This window comes from Arachis ipaensis, chromosome B6 (assembly GCF_059453495.1).
Source record: "Arachis ipaensis isolate K30076 ecotype BB chromosome B6, ASM5945349v1, whole genome shotgun sequence".
Lineage (NCBI taxonomy): Eukaryota > Viridiplantae > Streptophyta > Magnoliopsida > Fabales > Fabaceae > Arachis > Arachis ipaensis.
The window spans coordinates 144,442,217-144,464,769 of record NC_142441.1 but is presented as its reverse complement, the minus strand read 5'-3'; the positions used below and the strand labels follow the sequence as shown (position 1 = coordinate 144,464,769).

Here is a 22,553-nt window from a genome sequence, read left to right as displayed (position 1 = left end):
TCATACCGATTTGTTTCACTCTTAGCTTCGTCTAGTTCTTTCTCAGTATCTACACGCTCTCTTACCCTTTAAGGTTATCATCTAAATCAAAATAATCTCAAATGCTTCTCACTATCTCAAACACTAAACAATTCCTCAATCTCTTACTCCGATTCAAACCGCTATAACCTAAATCACACACTCACACTTTTCATTTCTTGATCCTACGTCAATCTTCGAAATAATCTCCCAATACTCTTTTCTCACACCACTACAACTCTAGAGCCACCAAATCATTGCGCTTCCATAGCGCCACTCTAATTCTAAACAATTAAGGACTTAATCACTCGTATACTCTGCCAGAACACTCCTTGAATCTCTTTATCTCTCTAACTAAACGCCATTGTCCTTTACTCCAATTGTACGAGTTCTAATCCCTTGATTTTCTTCACCACCAGGTCCATTACCTCCTCTATCACTATTTCTAGCTTGTTGACTCAACCTGACAGCAATAGCCTGTACAGCAGCAGCCCTATCATCAACTGTATCACCTCACTCGCGTCCACGAGATGTCCTTTGGGTCTTGTCCACACCGAACAATTGATATTAAGGTGATCAGACTAAATATCTCAAGTTTAATGCTTCGAATCTCCAAAAGTATGCTCATGAATATTTATGCTATATATGTTAAGCAGACATCCTAGATAGCATATACATGCAGACAGAGAATGCTCAGAAGCATAGTCAGTTCATTCTTCAGGCTCTACAGAAACGAACTGCTCTGATACCATAATGTAACACCTTACCACACAAAACTTTACTCTTAGGATGTAAAACAGAAGTGGCGAGGCGCTACGACCTCTAAAAATAAAACATATATATATATATATATATATATATATATATATATATATATATATATATATATATAGCTGAAAGAAAATTTTATCGAGGAGCCTTTGAAGGAAAATAAAACAAAATGTTAAACCGAAAAACGCAATACTCACGTGAACGTTAGCATAAAACAAATAGGATAAGAGTAACGCAATATATATATATATATATATATATATATATATATATATATATATATATATATATATATATATATATATATATATATATATATACAAGAGGTGACTTCCAAGGATACAGATAACAAAGCTTCTGACTCGATTAGCGAAGTTAAAGCCGATCAGAGCATATATATACATACATATATACAAGGATAACCCAAAGTACCCAAAATACTGTTTACAAAATATGTGTCTCCAAGTCAACTTCTAGGAGGGACCAAGCATAATATATACATAGTGGAGAGATAAATGTATCCATACATACAACTTAACCAAAAACAAAAGCCCAAAACACAAGAATCCTTCGCTGACATATGCTCCCAGAATGCCTCAGCAAGGTGCCGCTTGACCTGCAGCTGAAAATCACAAAATATGTATAGGATGAGAACCAGAGGTTCTCAGCATGGTAACGGTGCCCACATAACTAACATATAAGGTCCCGGGAAAGCCGAAGACGATCCTAGAACTTTCGACATTAGATTCAAACTTAAAACTAACATTGTAAACCATAAACAGGGTGAGGTATCTAAGGATTCTTGGTTCCAACTCAATTCCTAACTTAACCCCTAAGTTCATTGCCTTTCCTCCAATCCTCCGAAATACCGATGCACAGACAAACAAAGCAGACAAAGTAAACACAAGTAGATATTCAAATATAGCAATTATAGCAAACAAGCATAGATATTCAAGTAAGCAAACCCAAGTAATGCAAAACCAAACAAGTCACATAAATGCATATGATGCATGCCTTTCCTACTGGCCATGAGCTCACGTGTCGGTTACTTTGCCAGAACCTGACACATCCCGTAGCTAACCCGGATATCGTCCTCTTAAAAATCGGTGGGCGGTACACCACCACGAACCCCACCATTGCGAGCGGTACACCACCACAAATCTCGCAAGATCTTCAATTGGAAAATAACACACACACGTGGGCGGTAAACCACCACGAACCCCACATAACATTCTCTTTTAAAAACATGTGGGTGGTACACCACCACGAATCCCACATAACATTCTCTTTAAAAACATGTGGATGGTACACCACCACGAACCCCACATACATCTCAACACTGCGCAAGCGGTAAAACACCACGAACCTTGTCAGGTCAAGTTCAAAACAAATTCATTTTCAAATTTATTATAACTCATTCATTCATATCCATTCATAATCATTCAAAACCATTCACTAAGGCCAGATTCATCATATATATATATATATATATATATATATATATATATATATATATATATATATATATATATATATATATATATATGTCATCCCAATGCTCAATTCATTCCATAGTACCCCAACACACAACCCCAATAAGCTTAACAACTTTAACTCACAATTAACCAAACTCAACCTCAAAATTCACATTCAATTCACAATCATATATCCAACTATCATCATTCTCACCGCAAGTGCACCGTAATCTATATAACATACTTCATTATTCATCAAGCTATCATCATCGTGGTTCATCATTAATTTCAATATCAAACATCAAAATCCACATCTCATGCTCACACAATAACTAATCAATCCAACCAACCAATTCAATATCCATATACATCATATTCAACAATTATCCTCATTATTTACTAATCACAACAATGCACATATTCATCCTATCCTATGGTCGACTAGCCTAAGTCTTCACGACACATTATATTTTAGTTACGAGAAACTGAAATCATACCTTGGCCGATTCCTCTCCAAACTCAAACACCTCAATTCAAGCCTCCAAGGTTCCAAATCAAGTGCTATAGGTTTCAGCCACTAAAAGCTCCAATTCAAGTATACCACTTCGCCATTTGACTTCAATTTCACACATATACAACCTAATGTCATATAATTCCATATACATACAAATTTTCAATACCCTAATCTCATGAAATTGACAAATTAGAAGGAAAGTAATGATTCTTTACCTTATCCACGGATTAATTGGACAAAATCCAATAATTATCCACTGCTAAGGTATCCTTAAAACATCAAAATCACCAAAATCATTTAATACTCACACTAAAATACGAATTCAGAAAAAGGGAAAGAAACTGGACGTAATATACAGAGTTTCTTACCACTTTATTTCGATAAAAATGAAGAGGACTCCGAGACGAACACGTGGCCGCTGACGGTCGTCAATCAGAGCTCCGAATTGAAAGTTACGTGGATTTAAAGTTGGAATTAGGTTAGGGTTCTCCTTTGTTACTCCCACCCCCAAGTTCAGCGTAATTTCATTATGTGATGGGGAAGAAGGCTGATTCATGGCCTTATATAGTTAGGCCTTGGGTCCGATTTGGATCCGGTCTAATCGGTTCGGCTAAATGGCCTAATTTTAAGCCAAAATCTTTAAAATTAGTGTCAAAATTCATATTTTAATTATTTCTACTTCATGAAACTATAAAATTTAATTTTCTAATTTTTAAATAATAATTAATTTATTAGCAAATTATTTACTAATTTTGCAGGTTTTACACCTTTTCTTTTTTTTTTCTTTTTCTTTTTCCTTATTATTCCCATACAGTTTAGGTTTCTTTAAAAAAAAAACAAGAAAAATAACAACAAAATATTGTCCAGTAGCATTTAGGTTTTAAAAAAAAAACACAAAAAATTTGTGTTATCTTAAAAAAATCTAAAAAAAAATTTTAGAAAATTTTATTATTTTTATCTCCTTATACTATTTATCTTTTGTTTATTATTTCAATCCTTTTTTCTCTTATTATTGTGTCGAATTTTCTCTAATTTTTCTTGTTTTTATTTGATTTCTAAAATGTAACAGCCAAAGAAATTTAAAAGTGATAAAAGGTAAAAGTGGTGAGTTTGATACAGGGTAAAAGCCAATTTTGAGAGTAAACACGAGTGTCCATCCTTGAGTGAAACACGTGAGGGAATGATTGCGAGGTCATTTCTATAATATTTTTGCAGGTTCATTGCTATGACGAGCCACTCAGAAGAAACTCTAGTTGACATGGGAATGATACAAAGAGTCATTTAACACTTAACTAATCGCTTAAATAAATTGAAAGAATGGAGGCAGGAGGTGACATAGACATTGTCCAAGAATACTAAATAAGAAACTTTTTAGAATCAGCATCAGAATTATATACCTTCTAATGATGACTTTGATGGGGCTACAACACCTCGACACAGAAGTCAAAATAGCAATATTAATGCCATCAAGATGCAAATACCACCATTTAAAGGAAGAAACGATCTTGAAGTTTATTTGGAGTGGGAACATAAGGTAGAAAGAATTTTTGCTTGTCTTAATTACTTTGAGGCAAAGAAAGTTTATTTGGCAGCAGTTGTGTTCTCTGACTATGCCTTGCTTTGGTGGAATGAACCAGTGAAGACAAGACGATAGAATGACAATCACCTTATAGAGAGTTGGGATCTTATGAAGCGACTCATAAAGAAGAAATTTGTGCCTTTGTACTACTACAGGAAAGTGCATCAAAAGTTACATCGTTTGACTCAAGACTCCAAGTCCGTTGAAAATTACCATAAGAAAATAGAGATCACTGCCAACATAGAAGAGAATACTGAGGTTACTATGGCACGGTTTATAGGAGATTTGAATAGAGTGATTGCTGATGTGGTGGAGTTACATCATTATGTGAAGATGGAAGATTTAGTCAGTATGAAAATGAAAGTGGAGAGGCAACAACAAAGAAAAGCACCAAGGAAATTGTCTCATGCTAATCTAAAGTGGGAGTCTCGTAGTGCTGACAAAACAAAGACTAAAAGTGCTAAATCCAAGGAGTTGTTTGATGCTATAAAGAAGAAATGTAATTATAACTCTTCTTCTACTACTTCTAGACACAGAGACATTAAATACTTTAACTGTCATGGTATGGGTTATTATGCTAGTAATTGCCCAAACACGAGGATGATGATTATTAGAGGGGATTACATTGTGTCTGATTCTGATCTTGGTGATGATTCTGATCATAATAGTATGCAATCTTTGGAGGATCGTTCTGATGGTGATATTGAATATGCAGTCCATGGTGAATCTCTTGTTGTTAGACGTGCTTTGAATTTACAAGTGAAAGAAGATAGTCTAGAGCAACACCAAAATTTTTTTCACACTAGATACTTGGTGGGTAAAAAGGTGTGTAGTCTGATTATTGATGGTGGGAGTTGGACTAATGTGGCTAGTACACTTATGGTGAAAAAATTGGATTTGACATGTGTTCAACATCCTAAACCATATACGTTGCAGTGGTTGAATGATAGTGGTGAGATCAAGGTTGACAAGCAGGTGACAATTACATTTTCTGTTGAAAAGTATGTTGATGAGGCATTGTGTGATGTGGTGCCAATACAAGCTTGTCAATTATTATTAGGGAGACCTTGGCAGTTTGACTGTCAAGTATTTCATGATAGTTACACGAATTGGTTCTCCTTTGATTTTATGGTCGTAAGATCACTATTATTCCATTACCACTTAAGAAGGTTTACCTTGATTAGTTGAAACTTCAACAGGATAACAAGAAAAAAAGGGATGTGAGGTCAAAGAAAAATCTGAGAGAAAAGAATATAGCAAAAGGTCCAAAAGTGAATGAAAAGAAAGAAAAGAGCACATGTCATGAGATTAATGCGAATACAGAGAAAATTGAGAGAGTTGAGAGAAAATTATATTTCTTTGAAAAAGAGAGAGATTTAAAGAGTACTTTAATAGGCAAGAGAGTTATGATTATGGTTTGATTTAGAGATACTTTATTATCTGACACTGAACTTAATCCAAATTTGCCAAATAGCTTTGTCTCTGCAGAAATTTGCAGATATCTTTCTTATTGACGTGCCAAGTGGTTTGCCTCAATTACGAGAGATTGAGCATCAAATTGATTTTATTCCAAGTGCTAGTATTTCTAATAGATCAGCCTATAGGAGTAACCTTGAGAAGACAAATGAGCTTCAAAGGCAAGTAAATAAATTACTAGCCAAAGGTCACATCAGGAAGAGTATAAGTTCATGTGTTGTACCAGTTTTGTTGGTTCCAAAGAAGGATAGTACTTGACGGATGTGTGTGGATTGTCGTGCAGTAAATAAGATTACGATAAAGTATCGTTATCATTTTCCTAGGTTAGATGATATGATTGATGGATTACATGGTGCATGCATATTTAATAAAATTAATTTAAAAAGTAAGTATCATCAAATTAGAATGAAATTCAGAGATAAATAGAAAACTGCATTTAAAACCAAACATGAATTATATGAGTGATTAGTAATGTCTTTTGGATTAACTAATGCACCTAATACTTTTATATGTCTAATGAACCATGTTTTGCTAAAATGTTTGGGTAAATTTATTGTTGTTTATTTCAATGATATTCTTGTTTATAGCACTTGTTTAGATGATCACTTGTCACATGTTTCAACTGTTTTGAAAATATTTCGAAAAAAAATTATATCCCAATTTTAAAAAGTGCACATTTTATATTGATAGAGTTGTATTTTTTTATTTTGTTGTGAATGCGAGTGGAATTGAGGTCGATGAGAAAAAAATGAAGGCTATTTATGAATGGACAACGCCTAAGAATGCTTCTAAGATAAGAAGTTTTCATGGTTTAGTTGAATTTTACAGGAGCTTTGTGAAAAAGTTTTCTATCATTGATGTGCCTCTCATAGAGGTTATCAAAAAAGATGTTGAGTTTAAATGGGAAAAGGAACAAAAAATTTCATTTCATACCCTAAAAGATTGTTTGCGTTCTATCCCTATTCTTATTTTACCTAACTTTAATAAAACCTTTGAGATCGAATGTGATGTTTCTGGGATTGATATAGGTGTTATTTTGATGCAGGAAAAGTAAGCCATTGCCTTCTTTAGTGAAAAGTTAAATCTAACTCGGCATAAATGTTCAACTTATGACAAAGAATTATATGCTTTGGTTCAAGTTTTAGAGGTTTGGCAACACTACTTCTTATCTAAGGAGTTTGTGACTCACACGGATCATGAATCTTTGAAGCACCTAAAGGGACAAGGTAAGTTTGATAAAAGATATGGTAAATAGGGTGAAATTTATTGAGACATTTCCATATGTGATTTGCCTTTAAACAAGACAAAGAGAATGTAGTTGCGGATACTTTATCTAGGAGGTATGCTTTGATTACTACATTTACTTCTAAGTTGTTAGGATTTGAGTTTTTAAAAGAGTTGTATGTAACTGATTCTTACTTTTCTACTATTTATGCCTCTTGTGAACATAGTGCATTTAATAAATTTTATACACATGAAGGTTTTCTGTTTTGTGGTAATAGAATTTGTGTGTTTACTTGTTCTATTAGGAACTTACTTGTTCTGGAATCACATAATGAGATTTGACAGGTCATTTTAGTGTGCATAAGATATTAGATGTGTTATCTAAAATATTTTTACTGGCCACACAACGTAGAGATGTTAACAAATTTTGTGCTAAGTGTATTGTATATAAACAGGCTAAATCTAAGTCTTTACCACATGATTTGTATACTTGCTTACCTGTTCCTGTGCATCTGTGGATTGATATTTCTATGGATTTTGTTTTTGGTTTGCCTTGAACTAGAAAAAGTAGAGATAGCATTTTTGTTGTGGTAGACAGATTTAATAAAATGGCTCATTTTATTGTATGCCATAAAACTGATGATGCAACAAACATTGCTAATATGTTCTTTAGAGAGGTTGTGCGCTTATATGGTATTCCCCAAACTAATGTTTCTGATCGTGACATAAAATTTTTAAGTCATTTTTGAAAAGTGATATGGGATAAATTTGGCATAAAATTATTATACTCTACTACTTGTCATTTTTCAGAGTGATAGTCAAACTGAAATAGTAAATCGAACATTAGGGACCTTATTACGTGCTATTGTTGGTAAGAATATGAAAACTTGAAACGATTGTTTATCTTTTGTTGAGTTTGCTTATAATCATTTAACTGTTTTGGACTTACCTTTGTCTTTGAGTGACCTTATTAGCTTGGATGCAGAAGATAAATCTGAAAAGGCTAAAACAATGCACTTGAAAGCACGTGAGTTGATTAAAAAAAAAAAAAACAGGTTGACAGCTCAAAGGGTGAATAAAGGTCGAAGATAACTTGTCTTTGAACCTGGTGACTAAGTATGGGTTCATTTGAAAAAGGAGAGGTTTCCTACTCAAAGAAAATCCAAATTAGACCCTAGGGATGATGATCCATTTCAGGTGCTCGAAAGGCCAATAACAATGCTTATAAGATTGATCTTTCAGGTGAGTATAATGTATCAGCTACTTTTAATGTTTTTGACCTATCTCCTTTTGATTTGGATGCAGATTCGAGAACAACTCTTTTTCAGGAGGGAGTGAATGATACGAGCTCTGTAGGACAAATTGAGAATCGTCATATGCCAATTGGTTCAATTACAAGAGTAACAAATAAGAGAATAAAAGAAGGTTTTGCAAGCATGGCTAAATCATTTGTTTAAGAGATGCATCAAGAATTGGGCAAGACAATGATAAACGATTATGGAAAGTCAAACGTCTTACTATTTACAAACTGCATTAAAGACTCTCATTAGTCAAATTGAATAAAATAGGCATCACTTTTTTAGTAAATTTTTTTAAGATTTATTTTATATTTATTTTATTTTATTTTGTTTGTTTTAGACCCAATTATAATTTGTCCCATTTTTATTTTAGTAGATTTATGAATTAGAATTTTAAACTTAAGAAGTATAAAATTTCTAAAATCTGGTAGCTACTTTTTTTTCTTTAATTTTTTATGAATAAATTTTTTTTTTTTTTGAGTTTCTTTCAAAAACTTAAAAACTTAAGTGTGAACAAAAAAAAATATAGTGATTCTCTTAATTATTACATCAAAAAATTAAATTGAGGTAGATAATTATTTTCTTTAAATTTCCATCTTATCCTGAGTTTCGTTTCACATTATGGATGTTCATGCTTTTCAATCATCCATCCATCTACAAAGCAATTGGGGTTAGGTTTACAAATTTCACTATCACTTAATATGAAATCAACAACGTTCGTATCTCTCCTTCCATGAAGGCTTGCTTTTTGTCCAGCGTGCCTTCTCAATACGACATCATTTAATGACATTCACTGACTAATTAACGAAAGGATTAACGGTGTCCCACGAAAGCTAACTACATAAACTAATTTGGTACTTTTTATTATTTAGGGACTAATTTGTCTTATACAAAATTTCTCAAGGAGTAAATTGTTACTTTACTCATAATATAATTTATGATTGTATCTTTTAAACTAATTTAAAGTATTTTATTTTAAAAAATAAATTTATCAAATACAATTATTACTATTTATACTTATTAAAAATTATTTTTAATTTACTAAATATAGATACTACAATTAAAAAAAAAAACTATCTTTCAAAAGTTAATGTTAATAAACTACTTTCGAGAAGTAGAATATTTATCAAAATAAAAACTTGTGTGTATATCATTAAGTTGTTGAAAAGAGATTTTTTTTTTAAATAAAAAATATCTCTTTTTTTATTTTTTTAATGTGATTGATAAATTTTTAATAATGAAAATAAAATTACTAAAAAATATAAAAAAAAAATTTTAAACTACAATTTATGTCTCTTTATAAAAAGATCCTTTTTATTTTAAAAATATATTTTTTATATAATCAATAAATAAAAAAATATTTTTATATTATTATACTCAAATATAATTAATAGATAAATTTTTTTATATGAGTATCTAAATAAATTATTTTTTTTTTTTTTAAAAGCAGATCATTTAATTTTTTTTTTTAATTCACCCGAACAAATCATAAGTTTCAAGTATTATCATCTACGTAAACACTAGATATCATTAATCAACTACTCATATAAGAATATTGAATGACTTCGTATTCATATGTATAATAAAATAAAACTCCATACATAACGTAATAATAAAATTAGATTCACGTTTATAGTCAAAATAAAAACAAAAGTGCAAAAATATAATAGTGACGTATTCAGGAAATGTTTTATTATTTTGTTGTGAAAAAATTAATTATTTTAATAGTTGATTATTTTATTAAAAAAATGTAAAACATGCATAAATATTAATGTTAGGTAGACAAAAAAAAAATAGTCAGAACTTACTTTATTTAGCATTAATTAATTATCACAACAATTAATGAATGCTAAATAAGGTAAATTATGGCTGTTTTTGGTTGATTTTTTTTGTTACCAAACATTTCCGATAAAAAATTATGTGATGATTAATTTCTGGTGCACTCTCATCATTTTAGTTTATAATTTTTTTTCCAACTACTCTTCCCTTAATAATTTAGTTTAGTTCTCTACAATGCTCTGCGACAATTTTCAGTTTATCGTGGATGGTTTTTAACTTTTTATTGAGTTTGGAAAATTTGAATTATCATCATTATTAAATATTATTAATTAAAAAATTATTAATTTTTAAATTATTTTTAATTATTTGGTTAATGTGTTTGTTAGTGTGTATATTTTAATTATTGGGTCAAAAGGCAATATAAACTTAATTTGTTATTAATCTAGTTTTGTGCAAAATTAATATAAGTAGCTGTGCATTGAAATTAAAAAAATTCAAAGAAGTCTATATCATAAGCCCAAATTAATATTCTCTAGGACCAATAAATCTTTGGGTCCGAATTAGAAGAAGAAAGAAGGAATTGAAGCATGCACTCTTCGATTACTACTTTCATTGATTAATGAAATTCAAATTTTAATTTAATTAAGTCCATGTCTTGGTAACTAAAAGAGAAAATTCAAATTGATTTAATTACATTAAATGCTCCACACCTTACTCCACTTCTTGGGGACTGAGATTGGATTTCAATTTAATTTAATCTATATTGAAAGCTTTGTCTCTCCTCTCTCCTCTTTCTTCTTTGCTATTCGATCACTTCAATCAGAAGAAGAAAAGAAAAACAATTTATCAGAGAAAGTAAACATAGAAGCTATAGAAGAAGAAAAAGGCTAGGAGGAAGAAAAGCTATGAAACAAGGAAGATTTGAAGCAAGGTATGGAAGATCTTTGTCATTGAAGGAAAGATTTTTAAAGATGGTTTCAAGATTTTGATACCAAGAAAAGAAAGAATTTGCTTCGACCAGAGAGGAAGATCTCAGTTGCAAAAGCTCACTTCCATTTTTGTTTATCAGAAAAGGAAGCTAGCCTCTGAAGCTACGGATAGGAAGAAGCAAAAATGGAAGGAAAGAAGCATTCCTGGGTCAGAGATTCATCAAGGGTTAGAGTTCTTTCTTGGAGCCAAAGTCAAGACTAAGAGCTCGGAGTGAAGGAACTTGATGGAAAGGGATGAGAGAGGTACATGCATGTTGTTTTGATTTCGGTTTTCCCTCTCTCTTCTCTCTGTCTGAACCGCTGCTACTCTGGGTTGGAGAAGAAGTTGCTTGGTTGAATCGATTTCAACCTTGGAAGCTTTTCCTTCTATAATAAGGGTGAACAGCAAAGGGTTGAGACAAGGAGAGAAAGAAAAAGCACAGAGTTCTCATAGCTTCCCAAACTATCTGAAGTTCTTCTCCTTCAATGAGTTTCATTTTGTTTTCTTTTCTTTAGTTTTGTCTGTTTGAGTCTCATGGTAAAAGGCAAACATGGTGAGGTTTGTAAGAAAAAACCAGTGAGAGAAAAAAGGTAGCGAAAAAAATTAAAGAAAAAACCATAGATGTCTCAGAGTTTCTTTGTATATCTGTATGTTGTGTTTCATGATCTTGTGGGAATTCTCTTACAAGTTGGGTTAGCACTTTATGGTTGAAAATTTGGTAGGAGTCCAAGTCAAATTTAGATTTGAGGATAGACTCTGGATTTGTCCCAAATAGGATTGGTAGATTCTAGGGAAGAATTGGTGTTTGTAATATGATGATTATAGTGAAATTCCGTCACTGTTGTGATGGAAACTGGATGTAGGCTGCATTGCACTTAGTAGCTGAATCAAGATACATCTGGGTATGATTTTCTCTTTCTCTTCTACTCCTATTCTGTTTCTGTTGCGTTAGAGACAAAAATAAGAAATATCTCCTAACCCGTTACGAGACAAAAAAAAATGTCTTTTCATTTGTTACGAGACAAAAGCAGAAATATCTTTTAAAATTTTTTTGAAAAAGTAAAAATTAATATTTAGCAAAAGGGGCTAAGATTCAACTCATCTCTTCTCTTAGCCACTAATTACCATCAATTTTAAAAGAATTGCGAGCTTAATTAATTCTCCTATATATATTAACATTTTTTTTTCTTTTTATTGTAACTGTAAACAGTAAACACCTTCTAAGCTAAAATCATGCGTTTGATTTAAAGAAAAAGACCGGATTGAAAAGAGAACACAAAAGAATTGAAACACAAAAATATTATTTTTATATTTTATTTAATAATAAATTAAATATAAGATAGAATAAATAATAAAAAGTTTAATTTATTTTTATTTTTTATATAAAATTTAGAATTAAAAATATAAGTATAAAAATTTAATAATGATAATTAAAAAAAAAAGTTATTAGACAAGGTAAAATATAAGTATGAATTTTTTTTTATGGTTATTAAACAAGGTAAAATATTTACACAATCATGTAATTATATCTATTCACAAAATACAATCAACGCAAAATACAGATATTTGTGCACATATAACGTTATATAATCAAATACATATATAAAATTATTTTATATTAACAGTATATTAAAATTAAATTATTAAATAATTATGAATAAAAAGTGTCCAAAAGGTACTGTAACCATCAAAATAATCTTCACAAAAATATTTCTGACAATAATATATTTTTTTATATATTTAATCACTACTAACAATAAAAAATAGGTGTTAATAGAAGTTTCTTTACAAAGTAATATCATAAAGAATACTTTTAAAATTATATATATACTTCTTAATGATTAATTATTATAAAAAAAATATTTAACTAAAATAATTATTTTTATTTAGAGTTAAAAATATTCATTTAAAAACAGATTATCTACAGAAAGATTTTTGTGTTAGTGTGTTACTAGATGAATTTCATAACAGGAGAAATTAAATACAGTTTAAAATATTTCAATATTTTTCATTATTGATAAACAAAAAAGTCATCTCTATATAAAAAATTAGTCCCTAAATCAGTTATTATATATTTGTATATAAATATATATTATTTAATTTATTTTTAATATATTTTATATTTAATATATAATTTTATAAAAATAATTGATTTAATGATTTTTTTTTGTGTATACCATAACATATATAAATATAATCACTGGACAAAATTAGTGGCAAGAAAACAACCAAAATTGAAGATATATGTAGCTGGAAAAGATCATCTGAGTTGGATTTACATTTACTTTCCGAGAATAGAAAATGTCAACTAGGCATCCCATTTTATCGCGGTTATTCACAGCTCGTTTACAAAAATATAAGACAGGGTTTGCATCAATTTCATTCCCTTCAATTCATTGCATGATTGCATCACCTCTGAGTTTTGCAAAATTTGCGCAAAATTACTTTATTATTTTCTTATTATTATTAGGCCTCTCATCAAAAGTCAAAACCCCTTTCTGAAAAAATTTCCCTCCTCTTTTTCCTCTGTTTTTTTTTTTCTTCTTTTTCTCTTCAATTCCTCTTTCTGAGGAAAATTCCTTCTTCCTTGAGTAGTTTCATATGCTTTGTTGCATTGCCCAAGAATCATTCTTCTAAGGTCTTTCATTTATCTAGGTATGTTATCTAAATTAAACGTGACATTACCTGCTTTTTGGTTAATTTGATTCATTTGGTTGCTATGATGTTATTTTCTTTGGATATTAAAGGGTTATATTTTTCTTAAAGGGTTATATTTTGCTATGATGTTATCTATCTTTTCTTTGATATAATTGCATGCATTATGATTTCTTGCTTCATCTTTTCCTTGTATTTTTTTAATTTATATATATGAGTAATAAAAGAAGATTTCAGAATAAAATATATTGATAATTGATGAGTTTTAAGTGAATTGATAAAACGCGATTTCTTTTAAAAGCAAAACGGGTGTATGGGTCATTTAAATCCCCATGCATGGGGAAAAAAAATTATTTTCAAGAAAAAAGAAAGATCATGTTTTTTCTGCTTGTCCAACAAGTATCTAATGTGAAGAAATAATTGAATAATATTCTTAATATTTTCTCTCAACTTTAATGTTAAAAGCAGAAAAAAACAAACTTGCACTTTTCTCAGTTATGTATAAGATGGACTTAGGGGGTCAATAATTTTTTAATACACTCAAGCACTAAATTACATGCAAATTTCAAACAGAAAAATAAATCGTAAAAAAAACAAAAAAAACAAAAGAGCATGCAGCAAAAAGCAGGAGTAGCAACATATTATTTATTTTGAAATAAAAGGATATAATATATAATGATTCATATGTATGAAGTGGCAATATTATATATTTTGATATAAAATCATAAAAAGAATACAATATGTAATGATTTATATATGAAAATTCTGCATAATACTGGTTTATATAAAAACATATCCTCTTAATTTTTTTTTCAATTATTGTTATAAAGTATAATTTTTTAGTATATAGAACAAAAAAAATGTTAGTAAAAACTCACTTACAGTTATTTTCATGTAAAGTTACTAGTTAAGAATAATTAGATAATTTGATATATTTGACTAAATTATTATCTAACAGTTTTCAACTCATGTGAGTCTTGGACTACAAATATTTAATGAAACAATTAAGAAAAATCTGGTGTGGTATTTTTTGAATTTTCAATTAAAATATGTACAAGCTGATTAAAATAACATTTTTCTTTCATGGAACATGCAGATTCTTCCGAAGAATTTGTTGGCTGAGGAAGAATCTGAATACATGGCAACAAAAGCAAAACCGGTAACTGCTGCAGGGAAGGAGAAGAAGACATCTTCTCTAATTTCAAGCTTCAGAAGAACCACAAAATCATCCACGGCAACAGCAACTGCCACAACAAACAAGACCACTACCACCACCACCACTACTACGGCAAACAAGACCACCACCACTACTACCACCACAACCGCCACGCCTGCAACATTAGAGAGAAACAAATCCCTTGGCAGTAGCAACAGCAGCAGCAATAGTAGTAGCTTGGTTTATCCTAAGGCAACATTTCGCTCAAGCCTTGATTATGCTTCCACATTCAAGGATGGTAGTAGTCCTCTTGGTCCTAATAAATCTGACCGAAGAAGATCTTTTGAACCTAGACTGACACCTACCTCTTCGCCATCGTCCAGTCCGGCCAAACCAGTTTCGAGCACTACTACAAGACTTCAGAAAGCACTTGTTTCTCCCGGCCGCCCTAGGGATACTACTACTTCAAAAGGTACTAGTATCCCTTCGCCAAGACCGGCTTCTGATAGAACATCCTCTAGGATTCCTAGGGATGTTAAACAGAAGCCGGTTTTGACGAATAGTAATGGTGGTTCTTCTGTTAAGCCCAAGCCTGGGAAGGTTGTTTCTGCTGAAGCTTCTTCGGAGGTGTCTGATGTTGAAGCAGAGGAAGTGAAAGAACTGGTTGAAGTAGTTAAAGAGGAGAATCATGATGATGTTGAGGTTGATGAGCTTCTTCTTCTACCTGATCATCCAGATGTTCTTGAAAATGAAGAGGAGCAGATTCTAGAAGGTGGTGTCCATGACCTAAATGATTTTGGCGACGATGAGAGGGTGATTTCTACGGTGTCTGAAGAACTCAAGGAAGAATCATCACCACCAAAAGAGGAAGAGAACACAAACAAGAATGATAATGATCAAGAAGATCCTCATGTCTTCGCGGCTGAAGAAGAAGATTCTTCTTCTTCCACGAAGGAGGCGGTGGTTGTGGTTGTGGAAGAACCTGAAAAGGAACTTGGAGTGATAGAAGAAGATCAAGAAAGCGAGACAAACGAGGAGGAAAGGAAATTGGAAGAGAAGAACATGAAACTACTAATTCAGGGAGGAGCAAGTGAAAGTGAAGAAGAAGCAGTTGAAGTGACCAAAGAAGAAGAACCAAAACCACAAAAAGAACAACAACAACAACAACAACAACAGAAAAGGGAAATAATAGTAAGCGGGCATGGAAGGAAAGAATCTCAATTATCAAACGAAGTGATTGAAGAAACTGCTACCAAGTTGATGGAGGAAATGAACAAGGTTAGGGCATTGGCGGGTGCATTCCAAACTGTCATAGATAATCAAACCGCCAGGAAAAAGTGATCTAACAGAGTAAGGGTTTTAAATTGTGATTCACAACCCAATTGCAGCTACAATATTACCATTGCATATTCTGTTCAATCATCATCATCTCTCAAGCTTTTAACAAAATCCAAAAAATATCAATCCAAGTTCTCACACAACTTTTGGGGTCATAATAGCAATTGTGACAGTTGCACATAAGTATTTCCCACAAATTTGGCATTGTAGCACAATTTAAAACTATGGCAACAACACCTATTTTCATGTGAGATGGACATGTATTATTATTGTGCATGTAAAAGAAGTTTATGCAAATTTATTTATACGTTACAAACTTGAATTAAGAGGTGTTGCCTTTAAGCTTGGTTATTAATTTCAAGCTCTAGGGTTAGTTGATTTGTGTAATTTGTTTCATTATCTCGTGTAAGTAACACCACCATTGTAAAGTACGCACATTACTCTGTCTTTGGTCGATTTAATTTCGAACACCCGGTTTATTTGGAAGAATATAAATCATATTGATCCTCTCATTATTTATTAAACTCTATCATATTTAAAGCACAAGAATGTTATGCTCCCACAAAAAATTCACTCACAAAATCAACTCCCATATAAAATATACCTTAAAATATAAAAATGTATTAAAATGAGTTAAGCACATACATTTATACAAAAATTGTTATTTGTACATAAAAAAATAGGTGTTCATTTAAATACACACCACCACTATAATGAAATTGTTATCCCCTTGAGGGTCTAATATACACTCATTTGTAGATGTACAAAATAGGAAACAAATTTATTTTATTTACTAAAGACCAAACCTACAGAGCTAATCACAATAAATGAACTTATCAACCTTTTATTTGGTTACAAATATTCCCCAAACTACCAGCCACAAAGGCAAAGATGAAGAAAATTGTATCAATCTAAGTTATTGCAGAGAAAACTCTGTTATACCAAACAGAATGAAGTATCATATGAAATATATCATACTTAACAGGATTCTTGTGCCAAAGGAAATGCTTTTGTACCTTTTTGACTCTCATCTGCAGTCTAAGATACCTCTTCTGTGGGATAGAAAGAAGTATACTCTTCAAATTTGGAATGTCCTTCTCCAAAACAATGACAGAAAAGGTCTCCCAATTCAGAGCCTCGAGAAATGGCGGCACAAAGTTGTCCGATATGATCACCGGAACGCACTCGTAGAATATCGCCTCCACGACTCGCGGGCTGTTCACTTCATAGCCTTTTGCACAAATGCAGTACTTACTACTCTTCATGTATTGAATGTAGTTCCTGTCACCTTTGGACTTTGGCAACTTGCCGAAGATTTTCATGTCAGGATCTTTGTTTTCCCAGTGCTGCAACAGAATTGGCCTAACATAACCATGCATTTTGCCGGCGAAGAATGCCAGAATGTTCCTCTTGGACGGCGATTTTCCACTGAGATCTCTAGTGGGATTTAGGCCATTGCGGACATGTGTTTCAGGAAGTGAAACATCCTTCCCAAAGACAAATCCTTCTTTTACATCAGCATTGCAAAGGGCTCTTATGCAGTTAGACATGTCCACCTTTGTTTCGGAAGGGGCCTGCAAAGTGGAAAAGTGTCATCTGTAGAATGGTTGAGACTTGAAAGTAATACAAAAAAACAATAAAATCTTTTTCTCTAGTCGGCCGGATTGAATCAGAAAAATCACATGCAGCAGCATGATCTAGGTATAAATAGCATTGCTTACGGCCAACGACCAAGCCAATAGTCACATAATTTATCCATGTGAAAATTCATAAAAATGTTACTTTCATTATCTAGGATTGGTAACAAACTGTAGAAATTAGAAAGAGTTAAGGACTAGTGCAATTGACAGAGAAACAAAGAAGAAAACTAAGGTGAATTTTATGGGGACTATGATTATGGTGGATGCAGTGGTTATAAAACTTGACAACTCTTAAAAAGTGTGACTAAAACTAAACTCATACTTATTTACTATTTGACAACACATTTTAATTTTCACACTTATTTTTTAAATTATAAATGATTGAAGAGGAACTTTGCAGCAATGGTTGAGTTGTCTCTGTGACTTCAAGGTTACGGGTTTAAATTGTGGAAACCGCCACTAAATTCCGCGGGCCCTGCCTTAATGTAGGATTTTTGTGCAGCAGACTGTCTTTTTTTTTTAATCACAAAGGATTGTCAAATAGTAAAAGAGTATGACCTTAATTTTAGTTGCACTTTTTAAGTGTTGCCAAAACCTCAGTCATGGTAATTGTAGCCACCATAGAATGCACCAATAACTAAAGCTCAAATAGCATACCCAATCATGGCAACCAACAAGAAAGTGATCAGCACCTCTGGTTCTGTTCCAAAAAGGATGTTTGCCCGCTATCAATTCTACGTAGTTATGCAGATACTGAATCAAGTTCTTATGACTATGTGAACCTTGTACATATAAGGCTTCCTCTAGCTTCCGAGAACTGAAAGGTAAGTAAAACAGGTGTGCCGTCTTCGGGTCATTAGTAATGAATCTTGTATTTGCTTCCATTAGCTTCATGAACCATCCCTCGGAAGCATAAATTCCAGTGAGAAATGGTGTATGTAAGATGGGTCTAGCTCCTTCTCGGTATACATACACTTTCAGCACCTGTTCCATTAATTCATAGCTCCTGAGAATTAAACAGTTACATGGCAATTAGCAAAATACAGGCTCAAAAACATCAATAAACATTTTCCAACCTACTATGCATCTAGTGAAAGCACAAATTTTCCAAACGAAGTTCATTTCATGTGTACTAAGTTTTGTTTGAGTGGACTATAGACAATATTAATGGTCCCTATTTAGTTCACGTTGTCGTTAAAAAAAAATATTAACTATAGTCTAATTTAAGGAAAAGAACTCAGGACAAAATATTGTTATTGGAATCTGAGATGATATCAGTGTGAACCGGTTTCATCGGAATCTTAATTTAAAAAATTACCTCTTGAACATGGATACATTGTGATAAATAGGACCATATAAATCCGGATCGTTCTTTACAATTGGTGCATGTTCGATCTCTGATCTCGCCCATAGTAACTCCTGATCAACTCCTGAAGACCACTTTGGCCTCTAGCAACCAATTAATGGCACAAGACAGCATGAGAATATCAGAATGCAAATATATATACTAATGTCATGAATATAAAGCTTAATTCTCATAGTTCATAATCACATACCATAGAACGATATGAAGCGTGACTTTGAAGAAATAACTTGTTCATTTCAGACACTGTTGTCACTTCCGGAACTGCCACATGAGAATTGTGATTCTCCTTAGGCATGCTGACTGTAGCAGAATTCTTAGTTTGTGTATTGCCTTCATTCTCTTCTTTCATGGAATTAGACTTTTTGTCTTTCTGAAATAAAGGTATGTTTGAATCATTCGAAGTCACCTTAGTCGAAATTCTCGGGCTCACATTTGTCATAGATGGAGTAGAATTAGCATTAAGGCTAGCAGACTCATGTTCTGGTCTTGAAACGTTTTCTTCTCCAGAATGATTTGTCAAAAGATCCAAACCCATAGAATTGTTATAACTGCTAAGCCTAAGATTTTCTTCCTTCCATCCCACAGATACATTACCTGTTTTCTCAATACCCTCTACCGTCGAACTTTTGTTAGATTCACCAAGTTCTAGAGAACTGTTTGCTTGGTTTCTTGGTTCCAAGTCGAAAAAACTATCATTTACCCCTGACACTCTAGTTCTATTATCTGTCTCAAGGGAACTTTCAATAGTCACATTTCCTTGATTGAAAATGGTTACATTGTTAATAGGTTCCGGCACCGGAGGAGGATCTTTGCCCTGGATTTTATTACTTCCTGATGTAGGTATATTGCCGGCAGAGAATAGAGAGAGCAGAACATTACCATATGGAAGCTCAAGATACTGGAAAGCTACAATTGTTGCAAAAGTAATGCCAATGAACCATAGCAACCTCTTCGACTCGAACCGAAAGAAGGAAGAGAATTCTTGACCCATTTTGCTAAAATTCTTCAACAATTATCAGTTGTCTAGAATGACCATAGCATCTCTGTGGAATAATATACCACAAAAACTTAAAAAATAAAAAATAAAAAAGTCTCACATGTAGCTAACATAAACTCAAATTGAAATGCAAAAAAATCAAGAAAGTTGACACCAGAAATTTTTATTTTTTGTTCAAATTCAAGCATAGTTGTGGAATAGATAGACCAAGATTCTGACTGCTGAGTTCCACACATAAATTCAATTCTACAAAACCAGTTTATGAATTTTCAAATAAGTAATATATATGCTCAAAAAGCAAATTTTATTGTCATATGATTCAGGAAATTAAATTCTACTGAAACAAAATTGAGTTAGAAACTCAAAGAAGCAAAATGAAAAAATGGAAGAGAAACTCACCTTTTCTTCTCCTTTGGAGGCAGAAATCAAAATCCAGAAACAGGGGAAAGATTGGAACTTCAAAGTCAAAACCAACCAAAATTTGAAACTACCATTGACCAAACCACAAACTAGTCGTTTACTGTGACATGCAACAAGAAAAGGTTCAATTTTGATGATACCTTATCCACCATGCAATAATGAAATTTCAACCCTCAATTTTTTACTCCGAACTACAACAGAAGATACAAAACGAAACAATAAAAAAAAAAAAATGAAAAGGACTTAAGAGCAGTTTAACTTCATGAACAGAGAAAACAACAATATGCGACTCTTCTATGAGAAAAAGAAGACAAGAACAAAAGATTCCATTTAAATTGAATATCATAAAAAAATTTAATTTAGTCAACATGGACCTCCTAGGAGGTTCCAATATTTTTCCTTTTTTGCATGCATATCCAGAAACAAACACCAACATGAGTTGCTTGTGGAATTTTCAATTAAAAAAAAAAAAAAGAGAACTATAATATTTAGTACCTTACTTGGCATTGACTCTTACATTGGAACTACCACAAGAGTTCTTGAAGCTCTTCTAAGTTCTAACACACGAACTAAGATAAACGTGACAACATTAATGTGTCTCTCACAAACTTAATATCAGAGTGATGAAGCTGAAGCTGACACAGAAGATAGAAAACACGTTACGCTGCTTTGAAAAACACCACCATAAAACCGGTGTCAGCAGCAGAGCTTGATTTTACTTTCATTTTCTATGGTGTCTCTTTTTCGTCGGTGATTTTACTAGTTTCACTCGTAAAATTTAAACATAAAAAGGTAGTATTCAGTATTCACCAACTCTATTTCTACTTTTAGATAAATTAGGTATAATTTCCATAGGTACTAATTTTTTTTCCTTCATTTGATCTATTATCTATATCTATTATTTATTATATTATATTAAAATTAAATTTTTACATTTAATAATAAAGCTAACGTAACATATTTATTAGAGTATCTTTTTATTTATTTTTAATTTATTAAATTTCATTAATTATAATAATTCAATTATATCATCTAATTAATTTGATTAATTATTTTTTAATATTTTGGGTAAAAAATCCAAATGAGCCAAGGAGAGCTCATTTTAACCCAAATCCGCCAAATCAAATTTTGATACCACAATCCACCAGAACACATTTTTATATAATTCGAATCAATATGATTCGAATCATTTTTGCACATAATTCGAATTGATTCAATTCGAATTACTCACATGGACTATTCCCACGTAATTCGAATCAACTAGCGTCGAATTATGCATGCAAAATTCGTTAGTAATTCGAATCGAATTCGTTCGATTTATATAAGGGTAGTTCGAATTATATCAATTCGAATTACTAGGAGAAGGGTACACGAGTAGAGTTCGAATCATATTGACTCGAATTACGTGAATTTGGTTACACTAAGTAATTCGAATCTAGTTGATTCGAATTACAAGGGTTTCGCCTATATAAGGAGTTCGAACCAAGTTCATTCGAATCACTTTCTCATTCTCATACCTCACCAAATCCCAGAGAAAACGACCAACATTCGGGTCAAGTAAGACCGGAGCGGCATATTCAAGCGATGGGGGACGATCCGGGGAGGCTTTATCGTTTGGACGGAGTTGCTCATATCGCCGGGGTGATCAACGACGAGGTTAGTGGTTTCTGATGTTGCGCTGTTGATAGTGTTTTTTGTTAATGGTAGCGGTTGATGAAAGCGGTTTATGATAGTGATATTTGTTCGTGGTTTATGATAGTGGTTTTATGATAGTGGTATTTGTTAATGGTTTTTGATAGTGGTTTATGTTATTGTTAGTGGTTTAGGATAGTGTTGTAGGCCAGTGGTTTTTGTTAATGATTTTTGATAGTGCTTTAT

The 22,553-nt window shown here is 32.1% G+C and overlaps 2 protein-coding genes and 1 pseudogene across 5 annotated transcripts; 2 read left to right on the top strand and 1 right to left on the bottom strand.

The window, feature by feature from the left end:
• The first annotated feature begins 4,465 nt into the window (after positions 1-4,465).
• On the top strand, positions 4,466-6,499 carry LOC148563031 (uncharacterized; annotated as a pseudogene).
• A 7,025-nt stretch (positions 6,500-13,524) lies between these two features.
• LOC107647517 (uncharacterized) lies at positions 13,525-16,731 on the top strand. Its single transcript, XM_016351589.3, has 2 exons — positions 13,525-13,758; positions 14,855-16,731. The coding sequence occupies exon 2, from the start codon at positions 14,897-14,899 to the stop codon at positions 16,253-16,255; it is 1,359 nt and encodes a 452-aa protein (XP_016207075.2). The 5' UTR covers positions 13,525-13,758; positions 14,855-14,896; the 3' UTR covers positions 16,256-16,731.
• A 140-nt stretch (positions 16,732-16,871) lies between these two features.
• Positions 16,872-21,427, bottom strand: LOC107605161 (putative glycosyltransferase At5g03795). Of its 4 annotated transcripts, none has more exons than XM_016306936.3 (6): positions 21,171-21,373; positions 20,655-20,775; positions 19,449-20,301; positions 19,211-19,341; positions 18,550-18,898; positions 16,872-17,826 (listed from the first exon to the last, which is right to left on the bottom strand). In XM_016306936.3, exons 3-6 carry the CDS (start codon positions 20,247-20,249, stop codon positions 17,164-17,166), a joined length of 1,944 nt encoding a protein of 647 aa, XP_016162422.1. In that variant the 5' UTR covers positions 20,250-20,301; positions 20,655-20,775; positions 21,171-21,373; the 3' UTR covers positions 16,872-17,163. The 4 variants fall into 4 exon arrangements, with proteins under 4 accessions (XP_016162422.1, XP_088347399.1, XP_020960775.1 ...); XM_088491273.1 differs by having other exon boundaries at positions 21,193-21,253; XM_021105116.2 differs by lacking the exon at positions 20,655-20,775 and having other exon boundaries at positions 21,171-21,427.
• Between the last annotated feature and the right edge of the window lie 1,126 nt (positions 21,428-22,553).

What these genes read in the sequence shown, in the direction of transcription:
- LOC107605161 (XM_021105116.2), bottom strand. Translation starts at nt 20,249, where the DNA reads ATGGGTCAAGAATTCTCTTCCTTCTTTCGGTTCGAGTCGAAGAGGTTG. An exon ending in AATGTATCCATGTTCAAGAG is followed by an intron (nt 18,899 to 19,210) that starts GTAATTTTTTAA and finishes TTTAATTCTCAG; the next exon opens with GAGCTATGAATTAATGGAAC. An exon ending in TTGTTGGTTGCCATGATTGG is followed by an intron (nt 17,827 to 18,549) that starts GTATGCTATTTG and finishes TCCACTTTGCAG; the next exon opens with GCCCCTTCCGAAACAAAGGT.
- LOC107647517 (XM_016351589.3), top strand. Translation starts at nt 14,897, where the DNA reads ATGGCAACAAAAGCAAAACCGGTAACTGCTGCAGGGAAGGAGAAGAAG.